Below are 24,485 nucleotides of genomic sequence, written 5' to 3'. Positions count from 1 at the left end.
TACCTCCGGGGCAGAGAATCTGCTCATCTCGGTACTAAATGGTTGACCACATCCAGAGATCGTGCCCCCTCCAAAGCTCGTGACTTTGGGGCCAGAGGATTTAGTCTCTTGGCATCAACCCTGCCAGTCCTCACCTCCGCACAAGCTTGCATGCTTAAATGAAACCATTGCTCATTCTTCTAAGCTCTGAATTATTCTGGCTGCAACTGGCCTTGATGGCGAGCTGTAGCTGGGTCTATGAAATGGACCCAGAACCTGGTGACTATTGCATATGGGCTCAGTAGACTGTTTCTAAGCCTTATGTCCTAACCGGGTATTGTTCTTATGTATGGTAATAATCTCACTGATCTGTGTGCTATGCAGAAAAAGAATCTCACTGTACGTTGGTACATGTGATAATAAAGAACCATTGAATCATTGAGGAGAAGGCTGGAGGTGATACAGCATCAGGAGAGAAGAAATGATGGCCTTGAAATTTGATCTCCGAATGCAATGTGCCTATGCACCATGAATGGAGATGAGGAGGAATTTCTATAGCCAGAGGGTGATGAATCTGTGCAATTCATTGCCACAGACGGCTGTGGAGGCCAAAACATTGTGTATATTTAAAGCAGAGATTGATAGGTTCTTGATTAGTAAGGGCATCAAGGTTATGGGAAGAAGGCAGAAGAATGGGATGTAGAGGGAAGAGTAGATCAGCCAGGAATGAATGGCAGAGTAGGCTCGATGGGACAAATGGCCTAATTCTGCCCCTATGTGGTCTAATGATGGTATTTTAAATAAATCCTCATTGTATGATGTGCCAGGAGCGTAGTTAGGATTCATGATCTGATACACAAGGGTTGCCACACATACTCGGTAACATCAAGCAGGGTCCAATGCCTGTTTAAATGCATAGACTAAACACTATCACATGCACAAGTTGCAGGAACAGCGTGGTCTTTGAAGAATGAAGAAGATCTTAAGTAAAGGACTGAGGCCTACCATTCCATTAAATGGCCTGAGCATACATGGGCTACATCGGGTGGGGATTTTAAGCCCTTCCAGCTTGGTCTCTATTAAGTTTTCACGTTGTTGATTATCTCTACCCTTCTACACCAGTCCTGATCATCTCCTCAATCTTGTCACCCTTGAATTCTCTCCCCAAACAATCATGCCAGTTAATTATCTTCCCTGACAGCAGAGTGGTGCAGCTTGTGGAGCCACTGCCTCACAGCGCCAGAGACCCGGATTCAATCCTGACTACGGGTGTGGTCTGGATGGACTTTGTACATTCTCCCTGTGATCGTGTGGGTTTCTTCCGGGTGCACCCGTTTCCTCACACATGCCAAAGACGTGCGGGTTTGTAGGTTGACCTCTGCAATTGTAAATTGCTCCCAGTATGTAGAGGATTGGATGAGAAAGTGGGTTAACATAGAACTAGTGTGATCAATGGTCGGCGTGGAACTGGTGGGCCGAAGGGCCTGTTTCCACGCTGTATCTCAAAACTAAACTAAATACCCGAGCAAAGGATTCCTCATTATAATTTAACCTGGAAAATGGTTTACTGTTTAGGTTAACAGAATCATAATGAATAATAAATACTTCTGTACTAATATACTTGTGGCAAGGCCTCACAGAACACATTCAATTTGTGCTGCAGAATTTCAATAAATATTGTTTTTCTCACGTGTCGAATAGGAGTTTCATTGATCAATTTATCAATGGGACAATCTTGCTGTAATCTACTAGGCTTTTGCAAGTGCGATGAAGCAGTGGAACAGCGAGGAGAGCTGCAATCTTACAGCTCCGACATCCAGGTTGGCAGGTTGTGTGACCATTGTAAATCGCCCCTTGTGCGTAGGTGAGGGGTAAAATCTGGGGTAGTTGATAGGAATGTGGGAAAGATAAAATGGCATTGGGGTTTAGTTTAGTGTATTTAGTTTAGTTTAACGATATAGTGAAGAAACAGGCCCTTTGGAAACACAGAAACATAGAAACAGAAAATAGGTGCAGGAGTAGGCCATTCGGCCCTTCGAGCCTGCACTGCCATTCAATATGATCATGGCTGATCATCCAGCTCAGTAACCTGTACCTGCCTTCTCTCCATACCCCCTGATCCCTTTAGCCACAAGGGCCACATCTAACTCCCTCTTAAATATAGCCAATGAACTGGCCTCAACTACCTTCTGTGGCAGAGAATTCCACAGACTCACCACTCTCTGTGTGAAGAAATGTTTTCTCATCTCGGTCCTAAAAGACTTCCCCCTTATCCTTAAGCTGTGACCCCTGGTTCTGGACTCCCCCAACATCGGGAACAATCTTCCCGCATCTAGCCTCTCCAACCCCTTAAGAATTTTATATGTTTCTATAAGATCCCCCCTCAGTCTTCTAAATTCCAGCGAGTATAAGCCTAGTCTATCCAGTCTTTCTTCATATGAAAATCCTGCCATCCCAGGGATCAATCTGGAAGGGGGGTGGAAATCTGGAAAAGAGCGGTGGGGGTGGGACAAAGCCTGAAAAGTGACAGGTAGAGACCCAAGGAACTGTGGATGCTGGCCTATAAGAGAAGAAAGTAACGTGCTGAAGTAACTCAGTGGGTCAGGCAACATCTCTGGAGGATAGGTGGATACAGGTGTGTGTATGTGTGGGAGGGGCGATTGGCAAATGGGTGGAGAGGAACAAAGCCTAAAGCTGAAAGGGAGATAAATGGGTTTCAGATATGGAGGGTAGAGGAAGAATAAAATATAAACCCAGGTGGTGGGATATGGTGACAGGGGATTGGGGAAAGAGTGGGAATAAATGGAAATGGGAGACTAGGGGATGGGCGATGAATGTACAAAGGAGGTGAAAAGAATGAATGAATGAATGAGTGAATGAATAATACTTTATGAATGATAAATGATGAATGAGAAAGGAATAAGGTAACTGGGGCAGAGGGTGGGAGAATGTGTGCAGACAAAGGTGGGACAAAAGGTGTCAAAACCTTGATGCTGGTCTGACCATGGGCCACAGGCCCCATGGCTGCCGATGCCTTACATGAGTGTTTGGATCATGTAGTCAGGGCGTTACTCCTGGTGACCTTCCTCCACTGCAAGGCTTTTACATTGAGACGGAAAATTGCCTTCAGTTGGTGGCTGCTGCTGATTCCAGAGTGGAAGAGGTCTAAAGATAGACACAAAATGCTGGAGTAACTCAGCATGTCAGGCAGCACCTCTGGAGGAATGGTATATGTGACATTTCAGGTCGGAACCCATCTTCATACTGAAAGATAGAGATGAGCGATGGGGGTGGAAACTGGAGGTGAGCTAAAGCCAGAACCAATCAGGCCTGGCACAGATGACCTCAGGAAGGGTGGAGTCTGATATTTCTCCTTAATTCAGAAGCAAGTTCCATGCAGAGGGATCTGAGTCCTAACTAACATTTGCAAGGGGCCCAGACATCCCAAAAGTGAGACGAACTCAGTCCATAGACCATACGTCCAGTCAGATTGGGTGGAGACTGTACCATAGCTTAATCAAGCATTGGCATCCCTCTTCAACACTCTGAAAATGGCACAATACAAATCAATCTTTGTTTCATGGTTCAAGATGAACTGACGAAGTGAATCAACAATAGTTTGTCACAGTTGTTCGCTATTGTGGTCGTAATGCAGGTACATATCTGCACTGAAGATAATACTGAGAAAACCATGTGACATTTTAAAAGGGTAAATGATTATTTATAAATGGTAGATAATTCATCTTGTGAAAACATTTTATGTTTTATAATGATAGAGCAAATATAAAAAATATAAAAAGTCAAACAAAAATGTCCTCGATAATCTCAAGTCATGCAAATTCTGACCTCAGGTTCTGGAATCCACATTAGTCAGGAAATGGTGTAAGGTGAACTGTTGGGACTGAAGGCAGATAAATCCCCAGGGCCCGATGGTCTGCATCCAAGAGTACTCAAGGAGGTGGCCCTAGAAATCGTGGACGCATTGGTGATCATTTTCCAATATTCTCTTGACTGGACTGGAAGGTAGCCAATGTAACTCCACTTTTTAAGAAAGGAGGGAGAGAGAAAATGGGGAATTACAGACCAGTTAGCCTTGCATCAGTAGTGGGGAAGATGCTTGAGTCGATTGTTAAAAATGTTATAGCAGCGCATTTGGAAAGCTGTGACAGGATCAGTCAAAGTCAGCATGGATTTACGAAGGGGAAATTATGCTTGACTCATCTGCTAGAATTTTTTGAGGATGTAACAAGTAGAATGGATAAGGGAGAGCCAGTGGATGTGGTGTATCTGGACTTTCAAAAAGCCTTTGACATTTCCCACACGAGATTAGTGTGCAAAATTAGAACACATGGTATTGGAGGTAGGGTATTGACATGGATAGAGAACTGGTTCGCAGACAGGAAGCAAAGAGTAGGAATTAACGGGTCCTTTTCAGAATGGCAGGCAGTGACTAGTGGGGTGCCACAAGGCTCGTTGCTGGGGCCCCAGTTATTTACAATATATATTAACGATTAAGACGAGGGAATTAAATGTGACATCACAAGTTTGCGGATGACACAAAGCTGGGTGGCAGTGTGAGCTGCTATGAGGCTGCAGGGTGACTTGGATAGGTTGAGTGAGTGGGCAGAAGCATGGCCGATGCAGTATAATTTGGATAAATGTGAGGTTATCCATTTTGGTGGCAAGAACAGGAAGGCAGATTATTAACTGAATGATGTCAGATTAGGAAAAGGGGAGGTTCAATGAGACCTGGGTGTTCTTGTACATCAGTCACTGAAAGGAAGCATGCAGGTACTGCAGGCAGTGAAGAAAAGGCCATGTTGGCTTCATTGGAGATGATTTGAGTTTAGGAGCAAGGAGGTCCTACTGCAGTTGTACAGGGCCCTGGTGTGACCATTCCTGGAGTATTGTGTGCAATTTTGGTCTCCTAATTTGGGAAAGGACATTATTGTTATTGAGGGAGTGCAGCGTAGGTTCGCCAGGATGGTGGGACTGACATATGATGAAAGAATGGGTTGACTGGGCTTGTATTCACTGGAATTTAGATAAGAGGGGATCTTATAAAAACATATAAAATTCTTAAAGGATTGGACAGGCTAGATGCAGGAAAAATGTTCCCGATTTTGGGGGTGTCCAGAACCAGGGGTCACAGTTTAAGAATAAGGGGTAGGCCATTTAGGACTGAGATGAGGAAAAACTTCTTCACCCAGAGAGTTATAAACCTGTGGAATTCTCTGCCACAGAAGACAGTGGAGGCCAATTCACTGGATGTTTTCAAGAGAGAGTTAGATTTAGCTCAGGGCTGAAGGAATCAAGGGATTTGGGGAAAAAGCAGGAACGGGGTACTGATTTTAGATGATCAGCCATGATCATATTGAATAGCGGTGCTGGCTCGAAGGGCTGAATGGCCTACTCCTGCACCTATTTTTCTATGTTTCTATGTTTATCATTTATTCACAAAATACTGGAGTAACTCAGCAGGTCAGGCAGCATCTCAGGAGAGAAGGAATGGGTGATGTTTCTGGTCGAGACCCTTCTTCAGACTGATTCCTTCTCTCCCAAGATGCTGCCTGACCTGCTGAGTTACTCCAGCATTTTGTGAATAAATACCTTCGATTTGTACCAGCATCTGCAGTTATTTTCTTATAATACCATATGTTTATCATTAGTCCAAATGTGATGAAAATTTCCACTTGCAGGCTATTTTAACCTCCAACCTTTGAATTGCATTAAAAAATAACATTTCAAACTTACTTCTGACCTGCCGTGTTCCCTATTAATGGAGGTGACGTAGATGGGGATTGGAAGTGGGTTGTTAGCACTTGAATAATGTGCTCTCAGGAGTAGGAATGGATCAGTAAAAATCAGTAAAAGTCAGCTTCCTCGTTAACCGATCTTGCCAAGGTTTTGCAAGCTTCAGGCAACGTTACAAGTCAAAGGAGATGAGGTGGGTTGGATCCATAAGGAATGCTCTTAGATATGTAAACAACCTCATTGGGGCAAAAAAATTGTAGAGAGTTATGGACTTAGCCCAGACCATCACACAAACCAGCCTCCCTTCCATCAACTCCATCAACACTTCACGTTGCCTCGGCAAGGCCACCAGCATAATCAAGGACCAGTGTCACCACGGTCACTCCCTCTTCTCTCCTCATCCATCAGCCAGAAGATACAGAAAATTGAAAACACATAGCTCCAGATTTAGGACAAGTTTCTTTCAAGCTAATATGAAGCAACTCGTTCTGGCCTGCCATCTACCTTAATGGAGACTGTTGAACTTCCTTTAACCAGACTTCAATGTTATTTCTTTGCACTTAATATCGTGCCCTTTATCCTCTATTGTTGCACTATGGACGGCTTGATTGTATTCATGTATAGTCTTTGTTTGACAAAAACAGCACGCAAACAAAAGCTTTTCATTGTATCTCAGTACACATGACAATATTAATAATGAAGGGTTTTCCATTGACCAAACAAGCTTATCATCGACTCCTTTCCCACAAAATTCATCTTATTGCACCTGACACCAACTGGTCTTCCTCCTCCACCCAGACAACATTTTCCCAACCCCTTCCCCGCCTCTAATTCATGCTCATAGTGATATGAGCAGAATTAGGCCATTCGGCCCATCAAGTCTATTCTGCCATTCAACATGGGTGATCTATCTTTTCCTCTCAACCCCATTCTCCTGCCTTCTCACCATAACCTCTGACACCTGTACTAATCAAGAATCTCTCTATCTCTGCCTTAAAAATATCCATTGACTTGGCCTCCACAACCTTCTGTTGCAATGAATTCCACAGATTTGCCACCCTGTAGCGACCATAGGGATTGGTCCTGAGAGTCGAACCCTCGGATTGGCCAGCAAGGTCACATGGTGGTGCGATCATAGGGATTGGTCCTGAGAGTCGAACCCGCTGATTGGCCAGCAAGGTCAGGTGGTGGTTTTGGGCCCAAAAACCAGGCAGTGGGAAGAGAACTTCGATGTGAACAGTTTGAGTTAATGGTTGTCTGTAATCTCGTTTGTTATCCTTTGTAATTAAATATTGCTGCTGCAATAAACTTCTTTAACAAAGTACAAGCCTCCAGACTCGCCATAACCCTTATATTTGGTTTAGAAGGATTAACTCTGGCCCATAATCTGCCCGGCCACCCTCCTTCGTGTATACATTTCACAACACTGTCACAGTTCAACCTGCAGAAGTTTGGAGAAACGCACATAAGTGTAAGAAAAGTATAATACTTTTTGTAACGACTCCCTCCAAACGAATGATGTTCGGGTGGTCAAACTGCCCCATGATGCTTGCTTCTCTGAGGAAGTCCTTCCGCTGTCTGTCCATGTAACCTCCTTTTAAAGTCTTGATGGCCACGGGAATCTCCCTTTTCCCAGGGGTCTTCAGGCGACCGCTGCAAACCTCTCCAAACTCCCCTAGAAATGCACATCGTTAGAACCAGCGATTGGGGGAGTTTCTGTTGCAAAAATGCAAAATCATCAAGTGTAAGCAAATTTTAATTAGCATGCCTTAAACACTCTGTGAGAAGCAGTTAGCTGCCTTATTGAGCTGTAATATTCTTGCTTTAATCTGCAAAGAGATAGGATTCAGCTGCATAATAATATGGACTAAGCACATTTAGCTCCAGGGTTACATGTCCTGACTATTTGCACAATTCTGTGGAAGCGTTATCTCACTACAAGAACCCACCTAGTTTAAATCTCATGTGCACCTATGGGATATGTAATTTGCAACTAATTTTCTGCTTATGAAAGATTATTAATGACTATGCTATGCCTGCTCTATATATTCTGTGAATTCCAGGCAGCTTACTGGCAGTGGAGAATCTTTGGACATTACCAGGCAGATGCTTGTTGATAGAAATATTGTAAATTTAAATTATTTTTGTCCAACCTGCACCAATCACTTGCTCAACTGTTGCAGTATTAACTAAACTATTTCTATAAAGATGGTGCCTGACCCACTGAGGTAGTCCAGCACTTTGTGCCTATCTTCAGTTACAGTTTGTGTCTTTCTACAATAACTATTTACAGTTGGCCGGTAATGGGAACCTGCATGCACAAAGCGTGGGGCTTCCTATCAGAATATTTCAGATCACCTTGATTTATATGTGAAAGGTGATACCATAGTACATTCGGAAATTAACTTCAGATACTAAGGTGAGGGAAGATAATGTGAGACCATGATATATGAGCAACTGATATTTTCCAAAATCCAAATAAAGAATTGATCACTACTAGTTTTTTAATGCTAAGAAGTTACACTTGGATATTCATTGTTAGTCATGAGTTTCAAAGGCACTGAAGTGGTGAATAGGTGTCACATTTTGCTTTGAAATTATTAGCATTGATTTCAACGAGTAGCCTCTAGTAAGTGAACGTTGACCTCCACATTAGAACCAATCCTGAGAATGGAGCAGGTGCCACACTGATATCTTCAAGTTAGTGAGCAGCATCCCACCTCCTATCTGGGAAGTGTCGATAGCCTCCCATTCCTCCTCTTACTTATTGACAACTCCGTGAGGGAGGGGGGGGGAGAACAATGGAGGACCCGGCGTGGGGGGACCACCGGGAGGAGGGGGTGGGGAAACCTGGTGCGGGATACTTTGTAACTTTGTCAGTGCCCTTTAAGAATTTCACTGTAACTTATCACGTGTGACAATAAAGCATTCATCATTCATTCATAGGTGAAATCTTCCCATCCCACAACCATTGTAGAAAAACAGTGAGAATTTTCCATGGCCTTGAAGCACTGCACAACCCAGTTCCCTTTGGAGTTAAATACGAAGATGGTGTTGGATTATCTGAGAGAGTAGTGGATCTCTGGAATTCTCGGCCCCTGAGGGTGGTGAAATATATTTCTTGGGTCAAGTCATTGGGTATTTCTAAAATAGAGATTGACACATTCTTGATTAGTAAGGGTTTCAAAGGTTATGGGGGAGGTAGGGGAATGGGGTTGAGAGGGAAAGATAGATCAGCCATGATGGAATGGCGGAATAGACTCGATGGGCTGAATGGCCGAATTATGCTCCTATGACATGAACTTGTCGCTAAATTTCAAACTTCTAATGCAATTTATGTCAAACCCACAAAAGGCCCATTGCTTTTGAGTAAAGGCATTCCATATTTCAACCATCTCTTGATGCTAAACTGTCTGAGGAATGCAGTCATTGCTGGACCACCCAGTGTGCTGGGAACAGGAACAGGAACACCTCCATCGATTTGACTTGCTTTTAATCAGCCAACAAACAGTCACGGTTTTTTTTTTTGCGCAGAGGAGCAGCTTTTAAAACTGAGGCTAAATATAAGTAGGTGTTTACATTCTGGATTTGGCTTGGGAGATCACTCAGCTTTGAAGTGCTGACAGCTTAATTCTTTTGCCCTAATTCTCAAAATGAATCTTAAAATGTTTTTCAAGTAAGCAGCCTGGTTGGCAATGTTTTTGCTGGGATGTGAGTGATCGTGGGCGGTGCTGATACAATGCACATTAACCCTTGATCAGGGAGGGAGCAAGACGGAGCTGGATAGAGTGGATGTGGAGTGGATGTTTCCACAAGCGGAAGGGACAAGGACCAGAGGGCACAGCCTCAGAATAAAAGGACGTACCTTTCGAAAGAAGATGAGGAGGAATTTCTTTAGCCAGAAGGTGGTGATTCTGTGGGATTCATTGCCGCAGATGGTTGTGGAGTACGTCTTTAGATATTTTAAAAGCAGACATTGTCAGGTTCTTGGTTTTTAAGGGCATCAAAGATTACGGGGAGAAGGCAGGAGAATGTGGTTGAGAGGGAAAGATAGATGAGTCATGGTTGCATGGTGGAGTAGACTCGATGTGCTGAATGGTCTAATTCTGCTCCTATGACTTATGAACATGAGTTTCAATGCCCAGTCATTCTTAAAAGTTGGATCTCAATAATCAACTGAGTGCCTTTACTGGGGTTCAATGATCCTTTTGCTCAGATCCACTACTGATCCAGCAGTAGATCATTATTGGGGGCCATAGTCAGGAACCTGACAGAATGGTCTTTGCTCTGTATTTTTAAGGGGTGAAAGGCTCCATTTTGATTAGAGTGAAGCCGCAAAGGTGAACGGAGTGGTTGACAGCATGGCAAGCATATATGCCATGCTTGCTACTGGTAAACTAAAAGAATAATTAAAACAGTAGTTTCAGTGGCACTGTTGCAGATCTTTGAATCAGATCTGTGCATAATTTGCAGAACAATGCAATGTTGATCACAGCAGTACATCCCCAGGAATCGCTCAGGAAAAAAAGTATAATTCATCCTCGAACGAGAGAAACTCTTAGAATCCTTGTATAAGTTACAGTGAAAAGAGTGGATTCCTGACGACATCTAACAGACAAGAATTAGCAGTGATATTTTTACACCTTTGAACTTAATGCATATTTTCAGATATGTACAAAATAGTATTTAAAAATTAACGAACCAAATTTGGTGAAAGAGAAGAAAATTTAAGAGATCTTAAAATTACAATTAACAACAGCGAATATTTCCAAGACCTAGATTCTTGCACAGTAGAATATATATATGGTTAAACACTGACAAGATAAAGTAACATTGAAATGTAGCTGACCAAAATGAAGATTCAAATTATTGAATTGTTTGTGGAAAACTAATGGCGGACTAAAATGAACCAATATTTTTGGTTCATTTTTGAAATGATTTGGCGGGATTTTTGAGACCTTGAGATGAAGACATTGAGCATTCACAGGTAGCTGTGTATTTCTGCTAGTGATGTATTTTATGAAGAATATTCTTAAGCAGACTTGTTGCAATCTGATAATGTGATAAATCAATGAGCAAACCACAAGCAGCGTTAGCTGAAAAATGGTGAGATCGATTTGAAGCATGAAGGTCACTCAATATTTTGTTTAGCACATAATGATCTTTGTGAAAGTTAGTCTTGAAGTCGTGAGGGTGCAGATTCACCCATCATGGGACGTGATGCAAGAACGGCAAAAGGAAATGACAGACACAAAGTGCTGGAATATCCAGCAGGTCAGGCAGCATCTCTGGGGAAAAAGGATGAGTCCATTCAATAGGAAATGACTTGTGAAGTCGAGCACCATTGTGGCATGTTGGGGAGAGGGGATGGAAGTTTTCAAAGGCGCTAACACAGGGACGATGGGTGGCATGGTCTGATGTGCTGCAAGAATCGATGATTCTGCCACAACAGTCTGCACGTTTAAAACAATCGTAAGAAAATATGAAACTATCCAGCCTACACAATGGTATTAGGATACTGGAAGATTTAAGGTTGATTTACGTCTATTAATTGGATTGCTACTTGATTTTTAAACACTGAACAAAATTTAAATTGAGAAGCCAAATTCCGATACAGGTGAGGGGGAATCACCCTATTTGTCTGCTCCTGGGCCTGGCCAAGATGGCCATTCATGGATACGGGCAGCCGACAGTCGAGTGTTCTCCCGAGCGTTCTGCCAAGGGGGGGGGGGGGGGGGAGCACAGTAACGCAGCGGCAGAGTTGCTGCCTTACAACACCAAAGACTTTGGTTCGATCTTGATTACTGGTGCTGTCTGAAAGGAGTTTGTACGTTCTCCCTGTGAACGAATGGATTTTCTCCAGGTCCTCCAGTTTCCTCCCACACTCTAAAGACCTACATATTTGTAGGCTAGTTGGCTTCGGTAAAATTGTAAATAGTCCCTAATGCGTAGGATAGTGTTAGTGTACGGGGATCACTGGTCGGCGGGGACCCGGTGGGCCAAAGGGCCAGTTTCCGCGCTGTATCTCTAAAGTAAAGAGTCAACTGCCTGTCACTCTTCTGGGCTCATGTCTCTGCCCGCGTGTCCCTGGAGAGGGAGCATGCAGTGTTCACACAGACTTTGGAGGCTTTCCGTGAATGCCGGTCACCATGGGTGCCCGAGTGCGTCGTGGACAACGTTGACTACGTTATAATCTGATGGTCGATGTTTGCAAACTGCATAAATAACAGTTTTGATCAATGCAGTACTTTGTAAACTGCAAACTTGTAGGAAAAAATAATTCTGTAACAGGATGTTGAGAGATTGAGAAGTAAGAAGTTAGTAACATGATTTAAAAATAACATTAAGCATTAACATGTAGAATTAAAGCTGTGGATATAACAAGCAAGAGAGTAGGAATAGCCATTCCATGGGCAACGGAATAGTGTGAAATTGTTACCATGGAAGGCCATTGAACTACAGTATAGGAGTAAGAGAGATGGTAGGATTAGGAAAAGGAATTGAGGGGAAGGGTTGGAAAACAGGCACAGGAAAAGAAGAGCAATTCTATGGCCTGTTCATAAAATATTTATGTTCTTCTTATTTGAGGTATTCCAATAATAGGTTTGTTTACTCGTGGATCTCAATGCGATTTTCTCAATTAACAAAAAATAGAAAATCCAAAGTGGCGACGTTGTGGTATAATAGATTCAGGCACATCTAGGAGTTTGTCTAAAATTCTCTGCATTACGAGCAGAAGTGCTGACCCACATTGCAAATAAGTTAATGCATTCATTAAAATGGCAGAGATAGTGATTTCTGATGAACACGTCAATGATTTAAATTTATTATCCCTGTGCTTTACAGACCCTGTTTTGTTGAACTAGTGTTGTTAAACAAAATGGTTTGAAAAGGTCACTTGTAGATCATAGTGGACATAGTCTGAAGAAGGGTCTCGACCCGAAACGTCACCCATTCCTTCTCTCCCGAGATGCTGCCTGACCTGCTGAGTTACTCCAGCATTTTGTGAATAAATCACTTGTAGATCAAGTGCTTCAGAAAGCTTCATCTTCTAAAGGAACATGTCAGATCAAAACATTCTATTATCCTTAACACGATGGATTCTAAAGAACTTTCTATGTATTTTTTTACCTGCTCCAATCACTCTCTCTATGCGAATTCTGGAGGGGTCTATTTCTTTCGCAAATTCATGCACTGCTTGAGATGGGTCTTCATAAGTATCTGGATCAATGTATGTCCTTATCCCTGGGACTCTGACTGTAAAGAATTAAAATACAATTTTACATTGGTGAGAATGAAATAAACCTAGCATGACAAAGAAATCCTCTATTGATGCACTGGTACATTTTGCTCGTGAAGTATCAGCTTTTTACTTCGCATTTTATCACAGTACTTCCAGGTATCTCAGAAATCTGACATAATGTATGCAGTGTAATCGTCTATCTGATGAGAATTTGTGAAAAAAGCTTCTTGGTTCTCGAGGCTTCATATGGAGCTCAGCCAACATTTTATGAGAATGATCACGGAAACAGCTGTTTAGTGAATGTAAATACACGAGCAATAAATAACATACACTCGAATAAATAGCCAGACGGCTTTTTCTGTTTATATTATTAAGCTATTGTGTTCATCATTCTAGATACTATAATGGAGAGTTGATATATTCACGTGAAGAATATGCAATTACACCAACAGCATTTCAACATTTATATCTCAGACCTTTGTATATATATATAGATAAATATATATATATATATATATAAAATAAACATTTTTGCAGTTTATTCTGGCGTATACAATGTTCACATATCTGTTGTGCTGCTGCAAGTAAGAGTTTCAATGCTCTGTTTCAGTTTCTGTTTCGGGACATATGACAATAAAACCATCTTGACTCTTGTTTTGAGTGATCCATCTGCTCCAGTAATTTCCATGGGAGTTTAGTTTAGTTTAGAGATACAGCGTGGAAACAGGCCCTTTGGCTCATTGAATCCACACCACCCATTGATCACCCGTTCACACTAGTTCTTTGTTATCCCAGTTTTCCATCCTACACACCTGAGGCAATTTACAGAAGCCAATTAACCTACAAACCTGAATGTCTTTAGAATGTGGAAGGAAACCAGAGCACCCAGAGGAAAACCCACACGATCACAGGGGGAATGTACAAACTGCACAGCCAACACCCGCAGTCAGGATCAAACCCAGGTTTCTGGCACTGCAAGGCAGCAGCCCTACCACTGCGCCACTGTGCTAGTTCATGACTAGATTTTACCCGTAGGGGAAAAAAACTGTAGTAGCAAGGAGAAGCAACATGAGAGACCAAATACATAAGAGCCAAACATGAAACTAAGAGAAAATACATTAACAAGGCTAAACCTGGCATAGATTCCAGAGGCAGAAAATTAATGGAAGGAAGCAAAGGTAGCAAAAGGTGTCAGATACCAGGAGCTAGAGTGGATCTGCACCATTTTATAAAACAGTGACCTCTAATTCTAAACTCTCCCACAACAGTAAACATCCTCGTTGTATCCACCCTGTCAAAACCCCTCAGGATCTTATGATTCTCTTAAGTCCCCTCTCGCTCTTCAAAACATGGCAAGTCCAGCCTCTCCAACCTTTCCTCATAAGACAGTCCAACCATTCCAGGGAATCGAATGAGCAAAATTTCTGTGAAATAAATTGACATTCTCCTTCAATAATGATCTCTCTAATGATCCTTATAACTGAAGCAAAACCATAAGTTCCCTAGCAATAAACAATAAAATTTTGTTAGCTTTGCTAATTACTCATACTAGTTTGTGCATATTAGTCTTATTTCAATTGTGTACTAGGGTGGCAAAAATATTAAATGCTTTTGTCCGTCTCAACAACAGAATGCTTTGGGGTGCAAACCCTTTGTCAGAGAATCTGAGGGGTGACTTTTTTACACAAAGGGTGGTGGGTGTATGGAACAAGCTGTCAGAGGAGGTAGTTGAGGCAGGTACTATTCGCACCGTTTAAGAAACATTTAGACTGTTACATGGATAGGATGGGTTTAGAGGGATATGGGACGGGTGTAGATGGGGCATGTTGGTCAGTATTGGCAAGTTGGGGTGAAGGGCCTGTTTCCACGCTGTATAACTCTATGAAATGTGCAGGTTTTCTCTGCAGCGTTGTGGCTTGAGTTAATTTCGCCCTCCTCGTTCCTACCCGCCCTCCACATGATGCCATATACATGGCAAAATGTTCCTGCTCCAGAACAGGACCACATTGCCACTGTTGAAGCCAGCGTCCGGAAGTTTCTACCAAAAGAATCATACAAGATAAGTAGGTCTCTTTCTTGCAGCAACGGTGGCAGCTTGCTATTCACTGCAAATTTTGGAGCACTGAATTAGGGAAATGTTATTAATCAAAATCAATATTAAAAAAATTAACATTAATGAGGAAAATAACAGAACTAAAAATGTCAAATCCACAGGACAAGATGAATTCCATCTCAGGATTTTATATAAAATAATTGAGTACATGACAATTTCTCTAACTTGCATCTCTTCCAGTTCTTGAATTTGTCTGGATTGTAAAAAAAACAGATTTTGCCATGTTTTCACAAATCCATGATAACCAAGATGTCCCATCTAAACTAGTTCCATTTGCCTGTGTTTGGCCCATATCCCTGTAAACTGTCCCTCGACAGTCTAGTAAAAAGAAGTCATACTATGATGGCAAAATTGCTGTTCATCAATGACACTTGCAAGAAATTTAAGACTAACTCATTGAACTGTCTATAGAATTAGTTAACTAAATTTAACGTACTATTGCTAAAAATAATGAGGTCTTTTATTACTAATGAGCGGCACAATGGCGCAGCTGGTCGTGCTGCTTTATCACAGCGCTAGAGACTCATTCGATCCTGACTGCAATGCTGTCTGAATGGAGCTTGCACCTTCTCCCTGTGACCGTGTGGGTTTCCTATGGGTGGTCGGGTTTACTCCCACATCCCAAAGATGTGCGGGCTTGTAGGTTAAATGACCTCCGTAAATTGTAAGTGAGATAAGATAGAACCAGTGTGAACAAGTGATCAATGGTCAGTGTGGACTTGGCAGGCCAAAGGGCCTGATTTCATGCTGTGTCTCCAACCTAAACTAAAAATAATCCATTCTTCAGCAGCATTAGTTTTAGTTTTTGATCAGATTGCTATACTACATCATCCTTTAAAGAAATTGGGAAACAAAACTGTTGAAGCAACCTGATGAATGCAATATGAATTCATGAACATACAAAAAGGCTTTCATGCATATTTGTTTTAGATGGATTTGATGGATACCAGTAGTAACTGATTCATTTACTTTTACAGTTCCCAGTACACTTTGGTACAATACCTAATCTACACTGAAGAACTGAATCTATCATTGATAGTTTTCTGTGAAAAGTCCAAGATTGAATCATTTTTTTTGGATCTGACAAAAATAAGGCTAAGATATTAGTTTGTTTTATTTGGTTTGAGTTCTTTGCCTGCAAAACTGCATGTATTAAAATGTTCTTTAACTGATCTACCATTCAATGTTTTCCAATGCTTTAATTTGATCAAAATCAATACTCTTGGGTCCCGACCCACAACGTCACCTATCCATGTTCTCCAGAAATGCAGCCTGACCCACTGAGTTACGCTAGCATTTTGAGTCCATCTTTACTATATTTCAATGTTTGCTTTATGCACACTAAACTAGAAGCAAAACACGTGCCAAGTCATTTTCCTGAGAGTTTAAAAAAGCAAAAGAAATGCTGAGTTTATTTAGGGGCGGCCCAGCGGCAGAGTTGCTGACTTACAGCGCCAGAGACCCAGGTTTGATCCTGACTATGGGTGGTGTCAGTACAGGTTTTGTACGTTCCCTGTGACCACGTGGGTTTTCCCCGGGTGCTCTGGTTTCTTCCCATCCTCTCAAAAACTTGCAGGTTTGTAGGTTAATTGGCTTTTGTAAATTGTCCCTATTGTGTGGGGTTAAACTAGAGTATACAGTAGGTGATTGCTGGTCAGTGTAGACTCTGTGGGCTGAAGGTTTGTTTCCATGCTGCAACTCTAAACTGAACTAAATGTCCCTTGGAGAGAGGAGGGTCGGGTTCATTGATTACACCTTCGGCCCTCCTCCGGCGCTCTCTCCCCACTCCTCTGGCACTTGCTCCCCTGAATCCTCCGCTGCTCACTCTTCCGCACACCTCCCGCCTGTTCTTTCCCTGTCCCTCCGCCCCTCCCTCTCCTTGCTAGGGCCTTCTCTCTCTCTCCACTCCTGCGGTCTCTCTCTCCCCACTCCTCCGGCTCTCTTTCTCCTCACTCCACTGCCGTCTCTCTCCCCAATCCCCCTTCCCTTTCACCTCCTATTCTTTCGTCCCTCCAAATAGCTACTGTTCCAGTCCTCTCTTCCGCCAATCTACCTCCCCCAATCTACCTCCCCCCTTTATTCCCAGTCTTCTGTCCCACTCTCCCTCCTCTTCTCCATCTCACTCTCCCCCCTGCGCATCTCCATTACGCTCTCCCCGTTTCCTCCGAACCTCTTTCCCCCTCACCTCCCTCCATGCCCCCCTCTGGCCTTTACTTTCCATTTCTATAGGCACTCTCCCTCACATTTTCGGCCTTTTCTCAGCCCCTACCCGTCTGTACCTCTCTCTCTCTCTCTCTCTACTCTTCTGGCCCATACTCCCAAAATCCTGCCACTCCCTCTCACCCATCCCAAAACCTCAGGCCATCTTTCTCACCAATCCCCCGGCCTTCTCTCCCCACTTTTCGGGCCCTGTCTCCTCCTCCACTCTTCTGCCAACTCCTCTACCCACACCTTGCATGTCTCTCAGCATCCACTGCTCCAGCACTCCCTACCCCTCCTCCGTCGCTCTCATCCCTGTACCTCCAGTCCCGCCTCTATTCACACCCCTGGCCCTATCTTTTCCACATTCCTCTGGCCCTCCCTGTCTCTACTTCTCTGGCACCCTCGGCTCCCACTCCTCTGGCCCTCTTCTCACAATCCTCTGTCATTCTCCCCATGGTGGTGCAACGGTAGAGTTGCTGTCTTACAGCACTTGCAGCACTGGAGACCCGGGTTCAATCCCAACCACGGGTGCTGTTTGTACGGAGTTTGTACGATCTCCCCGTGACCGCGTGGGTTTTCTCGGAGATCTTCGGTTTCCTCCCACACTCCAAAGACGTACAGGTTTGTAGGTTAATTGGCTTGGTGTATGTGTAAAATTGTCCCGAGTGTGTGGGGGGATCGCTGGTCGGTACGGGCGGTGGGCCGAAGGGTCTGTTTTTGTGCTGTATGTCTAAACTAAATCCCTCCATCACACACTCTCTGAGAGTCTCGTATTAGGCCCACGGGCCGCTGTAGTGCTCGACACTGTAGGCCCGGACAGTGTAGGCTAACGGAACTCGTTAACGGAGTTCGGGTAGCGGGGCCGAGTGTGTTTGGGGAGCGGGGCCGAGTGTGTTCGCTGAAAGGAGGTTGCAACCCTCCGAGTGGCCCGAATGGCCATCATTGGTGGAGCAGAAGCACATGGCCGCTGGCTGGGTGAGGTCACATGGGGCATGGGCAGGGATGTCACCTTGTCCCGTATTTAAGGCCCCTTTATAACATATGCTACTAGCTTAATCCAGCCCTGGTATCAGCTACAAGAAGAGGTTGGATAAACTTGGATTGTTTTCTTTGAAACATTGGAGGTTAAGGGGAGACTTGCTAGAAGTTTATAAAATTATAAGAGGTATAGACAGGGTAGACAGTCAGAACCTTTTTCACAGGGTGGAAATGTCCAACATTAGAGGGCATAGCTATAAGGTAAGTGGGGGAAGTTTAATGCAGTTGTGCAGGCAGGTTTTATTTAACTCACAGATTGGTGGGGGCCTGGAAAGCATTGCCATGAATGGTGGTGGAGGGAGATATGACAGTGGCGTTGAGGCTTTTAGATTGGCACATGGAAGTGCAGGGAATAGAGGGATATCATGTACTAGAAGGTGAGATCAGTTTAACTTAGCATCATGTTCAGCACAAACATTGTGGGTGGAAGGACCCTTTCGTGTAGTGTACCGTTCTATGTTCTATATCATTGGTCGTCTTTTTCTTTGTTTTATTTTGAACAATAGGAGGTTTTGTAATGCAAGAAATATTTGTTTAGTTAACAGATTCATATTTTGCAATTTGTTTGTAAAACTGGACCAACACATTTTAAGGCGAGATGAGATTTGGTAATACAGTTAATGCAAAATCGGCAATCTGATGTGCACATTCACGACCATATCTTTCCCTCTTTTCATCAACAGTCTAGCTAAGTTAATATGGAATGTCAACAAGGGGAACACACAGTGACACAGCTGGTAGAGCCTCTGCCTCACAGTGTCAGAGACCTGGGTTGGATCCTGACCTCAAATTTAATTTCAATAAGTTCCTTATCGACTTGGGATACTACTTTTAAAGTTAGTTTTTTACAGGCATGGTGAAATAAACTGGAAATGGCTGGAGAAATTTAACAGTCAATAGGACAATATTTCATGCTAAATATCATGCATAATAAATCATAAGTAACTAATCATTGAATCACTTAAAAAAATTAGCACAGGACTGGAAGTAACATGATCAAAATACCAGTGAACAAACACTTTGGAATCCAAAAATCAAAAGTTACCCAAACTTTCCAAGCACTTTCTCTATTAAAAGCATGGAATATTGCATGGACCTGCAATGCTGCATGAAGATGCTGCAATAAATAGTGCAGCTATCGCACAATTCCAGTGGTCGGGTTTCAATCCTACTGTAACTTCCTAACACTGAGAGTATAAATGTGATACTCTGTGGAGTTTGCACGTTCTCCCCTGTGACCTTGTGAGAGAGAGCGCACTATTGGAAATCAGTGGGGGAATGGGATTGATGAGAATGCTCTAAGAGCTGGCATAGACCTGATGGGCTTAATGGTCATAAGGTAATATGAAATATTAGAGGGTACCAGTTATGAGGAGAGATTGGACAGACTTGGATTGTTTTCTCTGGAATGGTAGAGGTTGAGGGGAGACCTGATAGAAGTATTTAAAATTATGAGAGGCATAGATGGGTGCTAGACAGTCAGAACTTATTTTCCTGGGTGGAAATGCCAAGGACTAGTGGGTATAGCTTGAAGGTGAGAGTGGAAAAGTTTAAAGAAGATGTGCAGGGCAATTATTTTTAAACACAGAGCTGGTGGGCGCCTGGAACGCTTTGCAGGGGTGGTGGTGGAGGCAGATACGATAGTGGCGTTTAAGAGGCTTTTAGATGGTCACGTGGATATGCAGGGAATGGAGGGATATGGATCACATGCAGGCAGAGGAGATTACTTTAACTTGGCATCATGACCTGCACAGACATTGTGGGCCTAAGGGAATGTTCCGGTGCTGTACTGGTCTATGTTCTATGGGAATAATCCTCCAATTATCTTTGCATGTAAGTCGCATATTAATGTTTTGAATTTGTACATAGTTTTGGTAGTTGATAAAATATACCTAAACACAAAATGCGTTATTCAAAGTTAGGAAGAGTCCTCGGCATCTGAATTAAATGTTTTGGGAACATTTCATCTGTTTAGCATATCAGCGCTTTGTTCAAGGTGCTGTAAGAACAGGTCGGTGGTTTCACTGGAAACATTAGAGGGCACCTCACTGCCTGACTCTGAGACTGGGATTGGGAACCTTAGGTTAATGGAACCAAGGGGTTTGTGTTAGGTTATGGACAGAGTGAATGTGCATTCATGTAAGGTTGTGGGAAGAGTGTAGAACTTCAGTCTGGGCAACAGAGTGAATGGCGCATGAAATGACCCAAGATTCAGAGTGATATAGGTCAAATACGGGCAAATGGGACTAGCAGATGGACATCTTGGTCAGCATGGACAAGTTGGTCTGAAAGGCCTGCTTTGTGTTGTATGACTAAATGACCCAGTAAGTTTTGACAGTCACTGTGTTGTGTCCTCTGCAATCATGGAATTAAAACAGATTAGGAAGTTAATTAAGAATGTTGAAATGAACCAGAAAATATTTCAAAAGTAAGACTGCGATGCCATTTGTCCCAATCCTTGGCTAGGTTCAACTTACTGTGACCGTTTTGGAAATGTGTTCTCCTCTTCTCTTCAGATTTCATTTTTGCTTTAATATACCAGTGACACCTTAAAAAAATATGAGAAGGGAAACAATGAAATATATACCAGATCTGCCTTTGAACTTCAAATTATACGTATTGGCTTCAATGTATTTTTCAAAGCAACTGGGATATTAAATTAGCCAACGTGTTCAAAATATTTATAAGACAAAAGAATCGCAGTTGGACCTGTGAGAAGAATAAGGGATGGATTGCTTTCTTTGCAAGAGGCTTTTTCAACAGATACGCTCTAAAGCATACAAAATCTAACATCAGTGACTGATGTTGTTTAATAATGTCTAGCATGCAACACAAGAGGCACTAATGCACAATATAGATTACTCTTAGCAAAGGACATTATCTCGACAAGCAGGCCTTTGTTTATAGTGGATGTGAGTTACAATCACCCAGTTGTGAAGCATCGGTCTAGATAATGGTAATGTAATTACCAATTAATCAACACTTTGACATCTCAACATTAATGAGTAATGTGGTTTTATGGAGAGCTTAAAATATCCTTCTCTGTACTTTTGGGTCCATTACAAGTCAGAAGTATCCCACTATTTCTGTGTCTGCCATATTATATTATGGGATCCACAGAAAAGTACTGAATAATCAATGGATCATTGGTGAGATAAAGCCAATACATCTGTGCTCACCAAAGTTTCCTGGCTAGTTATCAATTATAAACAAAGAACTGAACCAATGCACTGCTATTGTTTTGAAGCAACAGAAAGTAATCAAAGTGACTAATTTATAAGTCGTACAAAATGGCGCTTAAAACATGGCGACCCTTTGTACAGACTCAGTGTGATCTACCTATCTTACACTTTTATACTTAGTATGATTTTGCCTAATGTATAGAAGAATTGTCATTGAACTGTCTGCAAAACAAGAATTTCACTGTACTTTGGTACACGTGACAATAAAGTATCACTGAACCATTGTTCCCTTTACACCTTACTGAGTCAAAATATCTCAATGCATGTCATGCAATAATTACTTTTGGTCTACAATAACAAATTTTTAACACAAATTGGATGACAAGATGGAACCTTCAGGCAACTCAAGCATTTTGAACAAGCTCACTCCAGGTAAGTTTGACAAGCTATGCTTTGAACTCCTCAATGTGGGCGCAGACTCAAAACTGGTCCTAAAAGGGATCATTTTACTCACCGTAGACAAAAGATTACTGATAGTGAAACAAAAGGTAGCAGAAATGTAGCATGTCACGTGGCAGATCTTCATGTTCCCCAACAGTAAAGAAATAGAGGCCCGCTAACTACCAATGCAACATTTCTGTATATTCTACATTGGAATAATATACTGCTTTTAACCCTCTGATATTTTGATTATTTATTCAGCTAAGGGCTGTGGTGTTGAGGGTATTTACTGGCAAACTACCGAGAGATGGCCGTGAGCCACATTCACAGCTTCTGCATTACATTTGATTAGTACGGGTGTCAGGGGTTATGGGAAGAAGGCAGGAGAATGGGGTTAGGGGGGGAGAGATAGATCAGCCATGGTTGAATGGCGGAGTAGAATTGATGGTCTGAATGGCCAAATTCTGCTCCTATCACTTATGACCTTATGACAGGTGATGGAGGTACTTTTTGTTAGGTTGGGAGTTTCAAGATGAGGTTAAATTGACAATGCAAACAGACTGGATATGACAGAGGAGCTCACAGCGGTTGGTGCCCACTACCCATCTACAAGATGGGTGAAGCCACAGCTGCAGGAGACCCTCATGAGGAAGAGTCGGTGAGTTGCTATGGAAAATAGTACAATATTGGTTGGCAAGTGCAAGTTGGGCTGAAAGGCCTGTTTCCATGCCGTACGCCTCTATGATAACGTGCACTGCACGGGTGGTGAAGTGAATGAATATGTGGGCTGATTTAAGAGCTTCCTGGGAATTTCTAGGGTTACATTCATCTATTCAAGAGCCTCCCATAAGCTAGGATGTAGTCCCGATCTTCCAACCCACCTCATTGCAGTCTTCTCACTTTTTAAAAAATCTGCACTTTCTTTGTTGTATCTGTATTTCTCTGCATAAACTGTAATGCTGTAACACTATCTATTGCACTCTGCGGGTATTTTTCTCTTTGCACTACCTGTTTTACTTGTGTATGGATTGATTGTACTATGTATGGTATGATTTGACTGGACAGCATACAAGCAAAGCTTTTCACTGTTTCTCAGCACACATTACCAATACCAATACCAATATTAATAACCATTCTCCTAGAAGTGCAGCAAGGCTGGAAGAATAAGTAGAGGACACACAGAGCAAGACAAGTTGGTGAAATGATGGACACGAGTGAATATCACCAGACGGCCTTGATTCAAAAGGGTGTTCAGGATACAAACCATCTTCCGCATCCCCAGTAATCCACAATGCGTAAGATGTTCATGTTTGAATTATGATATCCTCACTGAAATCCCCCAGCTACTGCAATCTCATCTGCAAATGCAGAACATGGTGAGATCCACTTATTCACAAAATGCTGGAGTAACTCAGCAGGTCAGGCAGCATCTCGGGAGAGAAGGAATGGGTGACGTTTCGGGTCGAGACCCTTAACACATTGCCTACAGAGTCATAGAGTCATACAGCATGGAAACAAGCCCATCGGCCCAACTTGCCAAGCTGACCAAGATGCCCTATCTAAGATCATAAGATCGTAAGAGATAGGAGCAGAATTAGGCCATTCGGCCCATCAAGTCTACTCTGCCATTCAATCATGGCTGATCTATCTTTTCCTCTTAACCCCATTTTCCTGCCTTCTCCCCATTAGGGCGGCACGGTGGCGCAGCGGTAGAGTTGCTGCCTTACAGCGAATGTAGCGCTGGAGACTCAGGTTCGTTCCTGACTACGGGCACCGTCTGTACGGAGTTTGTACGTTCACCCCGTGGGTTTTCTCCGAGATCTTCGGTTTCCTCCCACACTCCAAAGACGTACAGGTATGTAGGTTAATTGGCTGGACAAATGTTTTAAAAAAATTGTCCCTAGTGTGTGTAGGATAGTGTTAATGTGCGGGGATCGCTGGGCGACGCAGACCCGGTGGGCCGAAGGGCCTGTTTCCGTGCTGTATCTCTAAATCTAAATAACGTCTGACACCCGTACTAATCAAGAATCTATCTATCTCTACCTTCAATACATCGACTGACTTTGCCTCCACAGCCTTCTGTGGCAAAGAATTCCACAGATTCACCACCATCTACATTAGTTCCACCTGACTGCATTAGCCCATATCCTTCTAAACCTTTTCTGTCCAATGTACCTGTCCAAATGCCTTTTAAATGTTGCTATAGTACCTGCTTCAACTACCTCCTCCGGCAGGTTGTTCCATATATCCACCACTCTCTGTGTGAAACAGTTGTCCCTCAAGTTCCTATTAAATCTTCTTAAATCTCACCGTACACCTATATCCTCTGGTTCTTGATTCCCCTTCCCTGGGTGAAAGACTCTGCATTTACTCTATCTATTCCCCTCATGATCTTATACAACTCTATAAGAACACCCCTCATTCTCCTGCGCTACAAGAAATAAAGTCCTAGTCAGCCCAACCTCTCTCCCTATAGCTCAGGCCTTCGAGTCCTTGCAACATCCTTGCAAATCTTCTCTGCACCCTTTCCAGC

At 42.8% G+C, this 24,485-nt stretch overlaps 1 protein-coding gene across 1 annotated transcript in view; it reads right to left on the bottom strand.

Annotated features, from left to right (window-relative positions):
* epha6 (eph receptor A6) overlaps nt 1–24,485 on the bottom strand; it is a 450,797-nt gene that overhangs the window by 37,674 nt on the left and 388,638 nt on the right. Inside the window, exons 9-11 of the mRNA XM_078409157.1 lie at nt 20,807–20,877; nt 12,865–12,990; nt 7,223–7,408 (exon numbers count right to left, since the gene is read on the bottom strand). Coding sequence (XP_078265283.1) covers nt 7,223–7,408; nt 12,865–12,990; nt 20,807–20,877 — 383 coding nt within the window. The remainder of the gene's footprint in view (nt 1–7,222; nt 7,409–12,864; nt 12,991–20,806; nt 20,878–24,485) is intronic.

The sequence above is a fragment of the Rhinoraja longicauda genome, chromosome 12 (genome assembly GCF_053455715.1).
Source record: "Rhinoraja longicauda isolate Sanriku21f chromosome 12, sRhiLon1.1, whole genome shotgun sequence".
Lineage (NCBI taxonomy): Eukaryota > Metazoa > Chordata > Chondrichthyes > Rajiformes > Arhynchobatidae > Rhinoraja > Rhinoraja longicauda.
This window is presented reverse-complemented; position numbering and strand designations above follow the sequence as displayed.